The sequence below is a fragment of the Oreochromis aureus genome, linkage group 12 (genome assembly GCF_013358895.1).
Source record: "Oreochromis aureus strain Israel breed Guangdong linkage group 12, ZZ_aureus, whole genome shotgun sequence".
NCBI lineage: Eukaryota > Metazoa > Chordata > Actinopteri > Cichliformes > Cichlidae > Oreochromis > Oreochromis aureus.
The window spans coordinates 32,583,659-32,599,514 of record NC_052953.1 but is presented as its reverse complement, the minus strand read 5'-3'; the positions used below and the strand labels follow the sequence as shown (position 1 = coordinate 32,599,514).

At 39.6% G+C, this 15,856-nt stretch overlaps 1 protein-coding gene across 3 annotated transcripts; it reads left to right on the top strand.

Moving 5' to 3' along the window:
• The first annotated feature begins 385 nt into the window (after positions 1–385).
• Positions 386–15,856, top strand: ncaph (non-SMC condensin I complex, subunit H). Of its 3 annotated transcripts, none has more exons than XM_039621313.1 (18): positions 386–419; positions 2,733–2,955; positions 3,090–3,180; positions 3,325–3,417; positions 3,827–3,944; positions 4,104–4,255; positions 5,617–5,806; positions 5,968–6,050; positions 6,334–6,527; positions 6,667–6,812; positions 7,804–7,910; positions 8,770–8,889; positions 9,270–9,377; positions 10,327–10,470; positions 10,704–10,814; positions 10,988–11,064; positions 11,323–11,398; positions 15,526–15,856. In XM_039621313.1, exons 1-18 carry the CDS (start codon positions 401–403, stop codon positions 15,583–15,585), a joined length of 2,112 nt encoding a protein of 703 aa, XP_039477247.1. In that variant the 5' UTR covers positions 386–400; the 3' UTR covers positions 15,586–15,856. The 3 variants fall into 3 exon arrangements, with proteins under 3 accessions (XP_039477247.1, XP_031596742.1, XP_031596743.1); XM_031740882.2 differs by lacking the exon at positions 386–419 and adding an exon at positions 1,633–1,760; XM_031740883.2 differs by lacking the exon at positions 386–419 and adding an exon at positions 1,639–1,830.

Sequence of the window (15,856 nt, the reverse complement as noted above, 5' to 3'; positions counted from 1 at the left end):
TTAAATATCTGTTTACATTTTCCAGGACAGTCAGGCTGTTATTTTTGTGTACACAACTCTCTGAGGACACTCTTATTTGGTCAGATTCTCCAATTGGGGAGCGATCTGTGTGCTAAAACTTATGCATTTATGCTTAAATGCTTTTGTGACTCAAGCTTCTTTCTCTTGCCTTACAGACACACTCACTACTGGTGCAATCAAAGATGTTCACTGCATGGGCAGAGGGTACATCTCCAAGGAGTTAAGATAATACTCTGATCAACCCTGTCAAACATCACTGAAAGGCATTTTTTCTGACTGTGTCAAGCTTACTCATGGAAACTGGAATGAACTGGCTAATGTTTAACTTTGAATTTTTCCCATAGGTCTTTTGCAGAAGGTCCCTATAGACAAAAACTAAATGGGAAAAATTGAGCAGGGTTAGTGTCACACTAATAAAGGAATGTAACTGGCATTTCTAATTTGAATGAGAATATTCATTTAGAGGAAATCCTATGGGATTGTGTCACAGTTATTACTTACCTAATTATTACTTCCCTGAAAACTGATATTTAAAATTCTGGAAGTAGTTTAACAAAATTTTGACTTTCTTATATCAATTCTGAATCCATTCACCATTCAACTTACCAGCAACACAGTCTTGATTGTCACTGCCATCTAGTGAGTAGCCAATGCACTGCCATTATTCTCAGCCAGTCTAATGAAGCGAAGCCGCTGCTTCATGTCATTAGAAAGATTCCTTTTGCTTTAGTTTTTATTTCAGTTAATAATTATAAGAGAAATAGCTATTAATGAAATGTACTGTGCAACTTGCATGCTGCTTTTCAGTCTTTACTTTAGTAGCTGAATGTCAGTTGATGTTGTTAGAGTTGCGGCTGTGGCTGTCAAACAATATCTATTAAGTGTCTATTAAGTGATAGAAGTAAAAAGAAAATGGTTCCGAGCAAAGTGCTCCATCCTGTCATGCTAAAAAATGAAAGTGACAGCATGTGTGCTCTCTTAGCTGTGCAGGAATTTTGATGAAACATGGAGAAATGGTGTTTTGCTTTAGTGTGATGTGAATATCAATATATGTTTACTGAGTCACAGCTGCTTAACTTCGAGACCCTAGCCTCACATGTCATGCTTGATCTGTGATTATTACAGCAAACAGTATGTTTCAGTATGTCTTCACATACAAAATACACTCAGTCAGTACCAGTTATTCCTCTTATTAAGGAGCAGACCACTTAAACATTAAAGGATTTACTGACTCACTCGTCAATGATCATGGTAGTCAAAAGATCATTGCATAAGGAAGACATGGTGGGGGATGCTATTATGGTATTGAAAATGAAAAAAAAACCTGATTATCTGTCATAAAAACTGATGAACACTTACTTTTTCGTGATGTAATGTTTTTATTAAACAATATCATAAAATAAACAATTCAACGAAAACTACTTTATGTTAATATTAAAGAAGAATTATTATAAACAATTATTATAATTATTAAAAAGAAGAAGAATCATTGAGTTTTATCTCAAGATCACTGTTTTCATAGTTTCCTTGGGGGTCATTAAACTACTCTGAATCTGATTTTCACTTTCTCTCGCTGTGGTGGGCGTGGTTAGCGTCATGACGTAGGTTGCTGCTACGTAAACCGTTCGGCGCAAAAATTCAAACGCTAGACAGGAAGAAATTTCCTGCTTGTTCTTTCTGTCATATTATAACTTATAACGGGTCTACATAAGTCTCCGTCGGATTTAAGGCAATTCTTGGTATGTTTTGGGGCTGAAGCAAGTCTTGTGATAAAGTTTTTATTTGTTAGTAAGCCTGCTAACGCTAACGGTAAGAACACGTTCATACCGAAGTTAGGGTTGTTATGCTAAAATGCATGTAAAGTTAGCTTAGTTAGCGTGAGCATGTAAGTGCGTTTGGGCAGTACATGTGCTTCTTACGTGATTATTTTACTAAACTAGCTTACCAAATATGTTGTGCTAAGATGGCGTTTGCTTTCTGAAAACTTACTTTAGTTGAATGTATATAACCTTTTCACTGGTTTAATACTTTATTGTAGAGTTCCTTTGTTTATATGCGAGTAGCGTTCAAGCTAAGCTGATGGAAATCCACATTAAAGTCAATGGATATGAGTCTACAAAAGGAAGGATTCGCAGACTGTGCTGTGCTATACTAATAAATGATGAACCCTTAAAGTAAACAACGTTGTTTCGGTAGCAAACAGGCAAGATTGATGCGAACTTAACCCTAGCATATCATACTTGCATAACCAGAGCCAACATTAAGCGTTTGTCTTGTCTTTTTTCTCCCAATTTCTTTGCCATCATGAGACCACATTCTCTCTCTTTATTCTCATTAGTAATTTTTAAACTTGGCTTAAACTTTGTTTTCCTTTGTAAGTTCCAAACAGCTGTAACAACACAAGCACAGCACTTTATAAAAACAGCTGATTCACAGTTATGTTAGCATCAAATATATGCCTCAATTCCTCATCCCGTGGGTTGTATTGACAGATTTCACCACCGATATCCATTGAGTTACTTTTAATATTTTTCCTAAATTCTAGATTTTATTTGAGTTGCCTGCAACAAATAGTTAACTGAGCCAAGTTAACTTTCTCTCCTGCTTCAAATTGATATGTGTACGGTACATTCAGAGCGCTGAATTCTGCTCTTTAAGCACTATTTCTTTCCAACCCCCTGTTCAGTCCAAACTTCTTTTCCTATCTCCAGCAAAGATGAGCGGAGCCTCCACACCCGTCTCCCGAGTACAACCAGGATGGATGTCATCCTCTTTGAAGAATAAGGGTCTGTCCCCTGCAGGCAGCAGCACTCCACTGCTCTCGGCTTTCCCTGGAAACGATGATGAGCAGGAGCGACGTCAGCGTAGGAGGTCAAGAGTCATTGACCTTCAAGCTGCAAGTGACTCCTCCTTCAATGACTCTGCATCTCACAGGTATGCTGTAGATAATGGCAAGACTAAAAGTAATTTGTAAAAACATTTTGTGCCATGGCTTTGACAAACAGTACCTGTCTGCTTGGCTGCTATGTATCATGAGAGCTCAAAGACAATCTCATTGTCCTAATCAGCACTGTGGGAACTCCTGCTGCCGTGCCCAAGTTGTCAAATGCACAGATCTCAGAGCATTACTCCACCTGCATAAAACTCTCCACTGAAAATGTAAGTATTTGTATGTGCATGCATTTTCCTCTTTTCCCTTTACAGTAAATGTCCTTTGTCTTTCTCTGTGATTGGTAAATGAAAAAATATGGCGAAATACGGGGCAAATAAATGAATTAAGTACTTTTTTATTCTTATCGACAGAAAATCACCACCAAAAATGCATTTGGTCTGCATTTGATTGATTACATGGCTGATATTCTCAAACAAAAGGATTCAGAGCTCACCAACTTCAAGGTATGTGTAACTGATTCTTTCATTCATCATTTTGGTTCTCTAAAAGTCTTTGAACTGATTTAAACATTTGAATGAAGCATCATGATAAATAATTTTCTGGTTGTTGGAGAACATAGAAATGTTGTTTGGGGGTTTTTTTAAAGTGTGTTTAAAATATCAGGAGAATATATTTCTTGGACTCAGCACCCACCTGACTTGTTTAAGTTAGGCGGGTGCTAACACCAGTTTGATTTTAATTTAGGGAAGCAGAATTTATGCAAAATTAAGGCTGCATTCTGTCCAGTGTGATCTCTCATCTCACAAGCACCACTCATTCTGAGAAAGTGCAGGATTCTGTATTAATCTAGAGTATTTATTATTTAGTTTTGCAAGCAGTATCCTTCAATATTTACATCTTTTCATCCTAAAGGTGGCAGCTGGCACTCTGGATGCCAGTACGAAAATCTACGCTGTGAGGGTGGATGCTGTTCATGCTGATGCCTACAGAGTGCTGGGTGGTCTGGGTGCTGAAACCAAACCTGGAGAGGGTGAGAGTCTCTGTATTGTCGTTGGATTTTCTTTTAACCATACTTGTCCTATGGCTTGAGCTTTCTGGCTTTTTCTAACACAGTTTTAAAGTTGTTGAACCCACCTTCCTGTACTATTGAAGATTTTCTGCTTTTTTTGAATTCTTTGTGCATACACAGGCCATGGTGCAACAGAGGAAGATGGAGATGATGCAGGACTTGCAGGAGGTGAAGTCACTGCCAAGCAGCCAAAGAAGAAAAGGCCTCCCAAGAAGACAGTAGAGCAGAACCTGAGCAACATCAACAGTGCTGAGTCTGAGAGGAGATGTGAGGTATGTAGAGGTCTTAGCAAAGTAACTAAAATAGTGCACACCTCAGTTCTTTTTTTTTTTTACTTTTTGAAATAACAGAAGTATCGTTCAGGGCTTCGGGACCACTATGCCAATGACTAATCATGGGAAATATTCCTGCTTATTGCTTATGTCATGCAGCAATAAGCAATAATAGAATATAGCTATCAATGTATAGATCCAGGAATTCAGTATTTGGGTTAAATAAGAATGAATTGAAAACAACCTTTGTTTACACTGTTGTTCTGCAAGATCTCGGCTCATGCACATAAATGAACAACACTAAAAACATTCAGAGGTTGATTGTTTTGTTTTCCTTTCACTGTTTGGATTTTGGGTCAAATCGTTCTGTTTTGTAGCCAACAGACTCAGGTATGTTGTTATCTTTTACCACCAGAATAGAAGATGCAACTCCCTCGAGATGCAGTACACACCCTCATTCCATTAAAATAGGTGGAATGCTTTAAACTGATATATATAATATAGAAACAACAAAGACCCAGAGAGAGGTAGATCTCTATTTTTATGCCAAATGTAATTATCATCACTACACAAACAGTGCTGTAATCTATGTAAGCAGTACTTGATTCTAACCAAGTAAATTATACTTTGCTAGTTTCTTCACTTAAGGTAATATAGCTGTAGATTTATGTGATGGGTTTTGAATATGAGCTGAAAGTATATTCATTAGGCTTGGGCTATTTATGAGCTTAGATTTTTGTTAATTATTTAATTAATTAAATCCTTATTGATATGAACATGCTTCAGCTGTGATTATATTACATGAGAAAAAGTTAGTGTGGAGGAGAATCAGTAAAAAAAGAACAAACAAAAAAAACAGCCTTCTGTTTTATTTCCTGTACAGAAACCCACTGTTCAACATGATAGGATGAAAAATACAAATTTATGAATACTGCTTACTACTTTTGGTGTTGTTATATATTTAGCAGTCAAATTAAGAACGATCTTACTGTTTAGAACTAAAAAAAAAAAGGGTGGCACAGTCGCCGTACCAAATTTCTATATTCACTTATGTACAGAGGTCTCTTTACTAAATGTTAAACAACTTCAGCATCACTGCTAGAGTTGATGTTGGATTACTATCATGGATTACAGCCTTCAATCAGCTTAAATCCAATGATGATTGATAAGTTTGTTTGATTTAGATCAATAGTTAAATTAGATGTTGTCTTAGAAGACACCTCGAGTGATTTTTATTTATTTATTTATTTTTTCATTACTATCACAGCATCACTTTGCCATAGTAATAAGCTTAAATGCCTCTTTTAGTTGATATCAAGGTAGGTTGTGTTTATGATTAACTTTCTGTCTTCCCCACAAAGGTGGACCCCATGTTTCAGCGGATGGCCTCATCCTTTGATGAGAGCAGCACAGCTGGAGTCTTCCTGTCAGTTCTGTTCAGTGAGAGCAGTCGCTGCGAGCTGCTCTTTCCATCCCACATGACCCTCCTGCAGTCCAGACCCGCCTACTCTCCTCCACCTCCACAGGGGGTCCCAGCATCCCCATTCATGGGTAAAAGTCTTTCACTAAGCCCAATAAATTCATTTACACTTGGACGTTAAATATTGTGCCGCTAGTTGGATGTTCATATGAACCCTTAGCACTTTATCACTGTCATCCTTCGGGTTCTCCCAGAAATGAAAACTTGTCTTTCTGTAACATGTCACTGGCAGCCGGACTGCAGCGTTCCCAGGAGAAAAGCTCCATCTGCCCCTCACTGCAGGACTTCTCGTTCACTAGCTGGAATCCGGAGCAGGTAAGAGAAAACGGATCAAGTGCTTATTTCTATCAGTTGTTTCTGAATACTAGTTGTAATATGATTAGGTTATGGAATTTCCATCCTGCTGATCTGATTTAATCCTTTGTTAAGCTGACCCCCTTTTTTTGTTCAGTTTATCACTCTTTTAGTTGAAGCATAAAGGAAATCCTATTTTACTACAGCTCAAGTGTGAGCAACCATTTTTGCTTGAAAAGTGAAAGTCCTTAGAAATGTAAAGTCCTGCAGGTTTGAATTTAATATCGTATGCATGTTCTTTCAGACCATGAATCAGCTCTTAGAGAAGATGAAGCAGGGCGAGCATGTGTTTGACGTGAACAATGAGCCAGAGCCAGAGCCAGAGGAAGATGACTGCCCTGACTTTGATGGTGACTATGAGGAGGGAGTGGGTGACTGTGAGGATGGATCAAAGGAACACAAGGAAGGTTGTGAGCCCTCTGGCTCTGGCAAAAGAAGGTAAGATTGAGGATTGCACAGCAGCTCGGGGAAGTCTTTTGTTTGTTTTTTTCCCTTCCCCTTGTCTGTCTCCTAAACCTTTTCTATAAATGGATGGTAAATTTGCTTTAGTTTGAATGGTTTTTATGATGCCATACAGGGATGTGATTCCCATTGGAGAGGGAGACATCACCACCATGTGCTTGCAGCTGTCCTCTCAGCCCAGGGAGTATTCATACTTCAGCCCCAGGACCATGGCCACGTGGGCTGGACCTGGCTACTGGCAGTTCAAACCGAAGCACAAGTGTGAGTGAAATTAAGGTTTTAGCAAAGACCCATTTTAGTTGCAGTAAAAGCGTTGCATTATTGCACCTTATACCGAAATACCAAACACCAAATTTTCTTTGAATGTAAATAACGTAATTTCTGTAAGCTTTCATATTTAAGAAACTATCCAATTTACAAAGCCAATGAGCAGCCGGAGACATCAAAAAAGGTGTTGAAATTGTGCTGCTTTTTAAAATTTTCCACTTCCCAACAGTCGGTGGTTACAAAGAGCTTCTGTTTTCATCACACAAAGAAACTCCTCAGCACAACTCCTTAGCTTAACCACCCTACTTGCTGTACTACAACAGGTCCTGAGTAATACGCGTCAGCAAGAAGGCTGTAAAACTGACTAGAATAACTGCCTAGGATCAAACACTTCAAACCAGTCTAGACCTGATATATTGTTAGTGACTTGTAACACAGTGCCTTCTGAAGCAGAACACGGTCCAAAAATTATGTCCTGCTGTGCTGCAGTTGTTAAACATCACAGCGCCATCCTTCAGGTCAGATTTGGCTTCAGATATAGAGATATTTGTGAGATGTGAGCAGACATTAGAGAAGTAGTTACGCTAAACAAGACATGTTACATATTACCGTTTGTGTAGATGTTGACAGAAACACACCACATTAAAAAATGTTCTTATTTATGTTGGTAAGATTAAATGTAGGCTTATGCTACTGCGTTTATTTTTAAAGTAACATGTGATGCATGCCACATTCACCTTGGTCATTATCTAGCCTGTCATAAGTAATGCCTGAAATCTATCATAAATGCATTCGGATGCATGCTGTCATACTGAAAGCATGATGTTTACAAATTAGGATTATTTTCTGTTTTGAGTGATGTGGTGGTAAATTAGGCCTTTTCTCTAACAACTGAGATGTTTTCTAATGGTTGTCCTTTCTTACTGAATGTGCGCAGTGCCATCTGTAATCTCTGACCATCTTTATGTACTTTTATGTCATACAGTGGATCATTTGCCTGACAAGGAGACACGTAAAAGGAAGCCCAAAAAGACCTTTGAAATAGACTTCAATGACGATGTCAACTTTGATACCTACTTCCGAACAACAAGGGTAAAAAAAAAAAAAAACATCTCTGCTGCTTCTGTTTTTTTTCTTTTAGTATTTATGAAGCTGTCAAATACATTCACCTGTTAAACTACAGTGACTACTTTTTGAGTCATAGATGACCAGCTCTGCAATCATTTCAGTGTTTCACGTCATTGTGAACAGAGCCAGCCTGCTGCCATGGTTATTATAATAACATCAGTCTCATGTACAAATAGTAGTAATGGTGACAGGTTGTTTTGAGGTAAAGCTTAGCGTGTTCTGTAGCAGAGTCCAGTGCTGTGACAGAGTCAGAAGTCAGCGTGCTACAAACAGAGGCACTGTGGCTATAACGTAGTACTTTTTGGAGTAGTGGCCATGGCAACACAGTATTCAGCACTTTGAGAATTATTTCTGATGCAGCCTCCATCCCAATTACCATGTGTGGAAGTCTTTTATGTATCTGCTCTGGACATCTGGTTTTAAATTTTTGTTGACCAACATGTAAATGCTTTAAAAAATTTATAGCCACCTACAGTTTAAAAATTTGAAGCAAGAGAGAAGCTTTTTGACCGTGAAATAATCAGTTTGTTCAGAATGAAGACAGAATCAGTGCTAATAAATTACCATGACACTATATATAACTGTGTAAGGGTGTTATCCTTGTGAACTGAACCTAAACTCATTTGTTTGTCAAGTATGCATCAGGAAACTTGCTGATCTGAGTCTTTTCTTGTGTGCTTCTGCATTGAAACATAACTCTTGTGATTTAACTATAATGATTAAATTCGGTTGAATCTCTAAAAGGATTTGTAGTTTTGAAGTTTTGGATTACAAATTTTTGGAAAACTCACCAACCAAACTTTATCTTCCTTTCCTTTCACAGGCTGCCACCACTAACACCAAGTCTGCTCTAAGTGCCAGAAATAAAAAAACAACTCTACCAGCAGATTTCCAGTTTCCTCCAGAGACGCTCTCCCAGCTCAGCCTCAAACCCTCCAGCACAGTAAGACTTATTTCTTTTTGCCATTTCAGGCCATACTTTATGTTAGTATTTTGTAATTTAATTAAAATTATTAACCTTTTTTAGATACTTCTAACTCTGCAGACATGATTTAATATTTACATCTATTTTCTTTTTAGTTTTTTTTTAATATGGCTTGCAGTATCACATGGACTTCCTATTTACCTCTCTGATGTAAAATGCGATATCTCAAAAATGATCTCGGATGTGTTTGAATCTCATATCAACTGTTTGTTTTGTTTTTGTTTTCATAAAATTGGGCAGTTTTACAGTCAGTATCTAATTTACTCAATATTTCCGTAATTGAGTGCAAGTTGTTTTGGACGTATTAATATTGATCAATCTGGTCTTGTTTACTCTAGTTAAGTCCAGAAGGACAGAAGAGGCTTTCTGCAGAGCTCGGAGAAGGCATTGGAGATTATGACTACAACAACGCCAATGACACAGCCAACTTCTGTCCAGGTCTACAGGTCTGAAAAACTCTTTTTAGCTTCACTTTTGATTTGATTCTAGGAAAGCTCATTTCAGGTGTTCATTTATCACAAGGGATAACTTCAACAGGTAGCTCCGCACATACAACAATCACTAGTATATATTGTTAGTATTAGTAAAGAAATAAAAATTCATATTTTTCCTTTTGTTCTGATCAGTTACAAATGCCTACGACTCATCTTTTCTGCGGCATTTGACATACTACAGATGTGGCCTGTGTCTAACCATATACATTAAATGTGATTATGCAGAACAACAATGTCTATCTCGGCCCCTGTGTTCAAGATGGCAGCAAACTGGCACCTACTCTCCCTATGTAATACATCAATTTGTTGGAAGACCAATAAATGGATATTTTTTGAGTAGAATAACCCCACTTTTTCACCATTTAACCACATCAGTGATTTCCATCCACTGTTTTGCTGTTCCTGTCGTATTGAGTGCAGTCATTTATTCTTGTCTACTTTTGAGTCACACGTCACCAGCTGCTAGTATCTCCTGAACAGCTTGGTTGTACTTGATTGTGTGTTTTTGTTGCATATTTTGCAGGTACTGTGATGTGCTGGAGTTTGATATAGTTCCTTATTTATGTACTAAATCGTGATCAGAGGCTGTCACAGGGCTGTCTTAGGCTTGTCTCACTGACTGCGCTAGGAAACAAAAATACATGGCAGTGCTATAGCAATTATATCTCTATATGACATTTTTATATCAGCGCGGCTGTTAAAAACCTTTTCTTTTATGTATCACACACCTGTGACTAACACTACATGGAAACTACACCCTTTCTGCATCAAATCTTGTGGAAGAAGCTAAAAGCAACATCTAAACCTGCTGAGGAATGAAAGAATTAACAAATCCACGTCACAGCAGATCAACAACTGATTAGGAACCACATGTCAAATCTTTATTCATCTTCTGTTTCAGGGAGGTGACAGTGATGATGATGTTGAAGGGTTTGCTGGTTCAGATGACACACAGCCTTCGAGTGACAGCATGCCTCCGCCCTCACAAGATCTCGAGGGGGTGTCCACCTATGGGGAGGAGGATCTGGTACCTGAGCCACACAGGGTGAGCAATGCAACTAGTTTAGTTGTGCTTTAAGTGGCTCGTCCCTTTAGTACCATCTCTGCTCAAAAGCTCCTGCAGTAATATTTTTTTTATCATACCCCACTGAAAAATAGAAGATAGAACTGAAACAGCTGTATGACTTATGACAAATAATCATTAATAATGGATATATTATAAGCAGAATTTTTGTTTGTAAAATTCTACAGTTCTACTTTTATTGATTGTTTTTGTAGGTCAACAAGATTGAAATCAACTACGCCAAGACAGCAAAGAAAATGGACATGAAGAGACTCAAGAACAGCATGTGGACTCTTCTGACTGACAGCCCAGAAAAACCCACAGAGGTAAATTACACACCGCGTATTAGCTTCTTTTTTTCTGTGGTGCATACAGTGACAAATTTAAGGTTGGTCATGCCTCGCATGCGGTGGGCACAGTTGCCTGCCAGGTGGCCCTTTTTCACTGCGTTTCTGTTTGAGTCTGTGTTTTATTACTTGTTCCTTGGTGTTCCCTATAGGGGGTGGAGACTGTGGAGAAACCTGAAGTGTGTGGAGAGAAAGTGTTCAGTCAAACCACAAAGACGTTGCTTCAAAGGTACAAGCAGACCTCTTGTCATGTCGGCCATGGCACAGCTCTAATGAGGAGTATCAGACCTCACCAAAAGAATATTAGATATAAAATTATGGTTTGAGATGTAGAAGTTTCTCTGACAAGCTAGTGTGAAGCTATACACGATTACATCACGGTGTCACTGAAATACTAATTCCATTAGAATCATGAAAGTCATCATTGCTGTAATATAAAATTCTCTGTCTCACTCGCTCTTTCTGTCTCTCTCTCACACATATTCAGATTACCAAACACAATGGCTCAAAACCTGTCAGTGGCACTGGCGTTTGTTGCTTTACTTCATCTTGCCAATGAAAAGGTGAGTGTTGTTTGCTGTATGTTTTGTTTATTTGATTTCATTTATTATTATGATGATGAATGTACTCTCCTCATGTTGGTGTAAAATGAGCTGCAGCATCAAGGGATGCAAAATTAAACCAATATCAAACTGCACTTCCCATAGCAGCCAGATTGGCTTTAAATGCAAAGATGGTTAAAGCTAATGTGATGTCACCCATTGATTTTGGACTCTGCACCTTGTTGGTTTATTCTGGAGCCAGAAATTATCTCACATGGGTCAAAGCACTGAGTGCTATCACAGCTAATGTTTGTAGTTTGTAAGTCACATACATGAACTCTACCAGTACAACACAGTATTAATCAGTACTAAGTAATAAATAAATAAATACTCACCAATACTGAAGCACAAACTACTGAGATGATTTGTACCACATAGTAAGCTATAATATTAGTCTGATAATCCAGTAAAACACACCAACAGTGCACACACAGTGTAAATGTTATGTAATGACTACAGCAGACTACACCTCTATGCTCCAACTCTATTATCTAGATGATGAGATGTAAAACCTTACATCTGCAGATACCAGACACATTTTTTGTACCAGGCTTTATAATGCTTTACAGTTAGGCATTTTAACATGGGAGTCTATGGAGATTGACTCCTTCTTTTGAGTCAACCTCAAGTGGTGGTTAGGGGAACTGCAGTTTTAACCTTCATACTATTTAAAGCATTTTTTGTGCCCTGTGGATAGCGGTGTTATCCTCCTGGAGGTTAGAAATGTTTCATTGTAGGATGAAGATGTTCAGTCAGAGCAGCCTCATGTTGATTTGCAGTGCCAACTTGAGGTTTTCCTTTGCTTTATCAAACGTTTGTGCATTGTACATTCTGCTATTCTCCTGGAGAAGTTGTGGAAAACACGAGGACTAATAGATTTAAATATCTGATAACGACATTTATTGCATTATATTCCAGTGCAGCCTACTCTTGACAACTTAAAGATGTGTTTTGCTTCCACTGAATTCATTACGTCTTTTTATTTGGCACAGTGTAGAAGAGTAAGCCATTAGACAGCTATCACAAATGCTGATAAGGCTAATAAAAATAAATAAAATTACATCCTAAATGACAGCTTTTGATATTTGATCATTAAAATTTAAATTATGTTTTTGAGGGGGGAAAAACAGCGGAGAAGAGGGACGGGGATAAAGGGCAAAAAACAAAAACCAACAAAATAAGCAGACAAAAAATACATATATCGATCACCTGGATCACCTGTTGAGAAAGAAAAAAGAAAACAAGCAGAAGAAAACGAGAGCAATAGAATAAACAACATCACGATGATATATGGGAATATAACAGTAAATACTAAATATTAAACATTATTGTGCAGCACGTAAGATCGACAGAGCACAGTGTGCTTTGAGGTAGGAGCCAAAAAGGGTGTAGTTAGTGTGTGTGAGCCCCCGTGTGTACACCTGTGAGCATGAACGCGCTTGTTTTTAAAAGGTTCCTTCATGTAATGATCTGCTAGAGGGTGTGGGAAGCCACAGCCCCGTCCTCCAGGGCATGAAGCAGGTATGGAGGAGATCAAAACTCCAGACATCCAGAGGCCCCCAGAACACAAGAGACCAAGGAAGACCAACAGAGGGGCAGCTGTGCCACTATCCCAGAAAGAGCTGAGGAGAGTCCCAGATGAGGGGTCACTCAGCAGCCGCGGAGCAGAAGCCAGGGGGGGGTTGCAGTGACGTGCCCGTGAGCTCCGCCGGCAGCCAGCTGTGCCAGAGTGACCGAGCCCCAGGCCGAGAGGCCGAGAGCACCCCACCCTTGAAGGGGCCCGAGCGAGCCCCAGGCTTCAGGCCCCGATAAGCAGCCACCAAGGAGTGAGCCGGTGGGTACCCGGACGCCCATCCCCGGACACAAAGAACCACCAACGCACCGATGTCTGAGGGTGTCTGCCACTGGCAGGGGAAGTGGTGGGGGGAGATAGGCCTCCATACCTTGGAGGGCCTGAGATGTCCCCAGAGAGGTGGCGTCTGATACCCAACCTGACATATAGACACAGACATACAGGCACACACAGATACAAACATCCATTCCCACCCTCATGCTCTCATATGCAATTACTCAACACTTAACCAACGTGGAGACAGACATAGAGAGACACTAGCTGTGTCCCAAAACGTCGGCTGCATCCTCCGGAGGCCGCATTTGAAGGCCGATTACGTCACAGCCAGGTGACGAAGGCTGTCCCAATTCGTCGACTCCTTCAAATGCGGCCGACAAATGCGTCCTTCATTTCCCCGAATTTGAAGGATGGGTCGGGTGTGTCCTTCGTGGCCCACCATATCCCAGAATTCATAGCGCGGCCCAGCCAAATTTCAGCTGCCAACAATGGCGGCCGCTACTAAGTTTTAAAATTAGTCTTATTAATCTTTCTGGGTCACAAAATAAGCTTTTAACATATTTTCAGGCGAGAAAGTACCTGTGTAAACTTCAAATATCTGCTTGGTTTATCAAGACATCGCATATTTGCAAAAGTGCGCTGACGTTTTCAGAGATGTCTGTTACCCACCCGCTCAATAGCAAGCCGGGGGGGGGGTTCAATGGTCACTCCAGCCGGCGAGAGCAGCAGACTCCCGGCTTCATCGTTTTCAGACCCCCGCTCTTTCGCTACTCAGGTTAAACATGATATATAAGTCACTCGGATAACTTAAAAATGTAATTGTTTGCCTATTTTCGGTGTTTTATTTGTTCCGGAGTAAATCAGTTTGGCTGAGATCAAAGTTATTAGAGTATTAGATTAAATAAAACTTTATTAATCCATCGGGTGGGTTCCTCCGGGATTTTCACACAGCTGAATAAACGTCAAACAGAAAACTGATTAAACCGAAGTGTGAGACGGTCGATAATTTACGCCAGTGTCCTGTTATATTTTAGATAGCAAGGAGCAGACGGCCGAGTTTATTAAACTCCACAGACACAGCGGTGACGCAAATCTGAAGGCTAGACTGTCCCATTTCACAGCCTCGCACTTCCGGCCTTCTCGGTCTTTGAAGGACCCAGCCCACGTAGACCGCGAAGGCCGGGTCCTCTGAAGGATGCAGCCGACGTTTTGGGACACAGCTACTGTACACACAATCACACTCCCCAAGCGTACTCTAAGCCCCGGGTCTAGGTACCCTTGCCCCTGGAGGGGGAAACTGCACCCAAACCCAGGTGGTGTTACCCTTTTCCCTGCGGTGGGGGGAAGCAGACCGCCCCGACTCCGCAGCAGCAGGGAGGCCCCACATTCCAGACCCCAGTCGGACGGCCAACTCCTCCGCCTAGCCCCCCCCCCCCGCTCCAGCAGGCCACAGAGAACAGGGGGTGTGAGAAGACTCCAAACCTCCCTCCGCCCGCTGATATGTGCTCATTGCTCATTTGCTCATATGCTCATTTTTCCCCCTCTTTCTTTCTCCCTTTTCTTTTCCTCATTCAAGTCTGTCCCGTATCTAGCAAGTGAAAATAAAAAAAATAAAATAAACAATAAAAGGTGAATCAAATAGACCATTACGGCAAGGCTGGGATGGTCCATTTGGTAAAGTAAATCCGTTGGGTATCTTTCTTCACCTTCAGACAATAATTCTGATGGCAAAAGAACCAAACGGGACAGGCAAAAAAAAAAAAAATAAATTGTGTTTTTGATCTGAATTTTTAAAAAAATATTTATAATTTAAACATTTGTAAGTAGTATTTTTGCATCTTTTGGGGGTATGCAATATTTTTTTATTTTTTGGGGTGAGATCAGACATTGATGTGGTTTCATACAATCAACAGCATGAATAAAGCCTGAAACAGACTCTGCCACTATGGCCTTTTAAAAATTTTTATTTATTTTGCTTTAGCACCAGGAAATTTAACTAAGGAAGGAAACGGGAAGTTTGGGTGTGTAATTGGGCAATTTATTTTTCAGTTCATTCATTCATTCTTTATTTCCTGAAATAGGATGTCCAAACATTCTCATTCCTGATTGGCTGGCAGATGTTCCTTAAAGTTACATATCTGGTTCAGCAAGTCCACAGAGTACATTAAAATGTAGTACTGCTGTGTCATGGTTACAAATAGTCAGTCCTAATGTTTGTTTGTTTTGGTTTTTTTTACAGAATTTGGAGCTGGTGAAGGTTGATGACATGTCAGATATCATCATCAAACAAGGCCACTGAGGGAATTATGAATCATATGAGGCTTACTGCTACTCTTTTCTTCAATTCTCTTCTTTTTCAGCTCTTTACTTTGTATAATTTTTTCTTTTTGACACTGTCCTGTTTCTATCGCCTGTCTCTACATGCTTTTATTCTTTATAATATAGTATAACATTTGTTTCTCCTTTTAGTTTGTGCAATTGATGCATATCCTGTGTGTAGCTAATTTAACTACTCAACAGCACACAAAAAATGTACATTGTGAACAGAAATAAAAGCTTTTTTTCTAAAA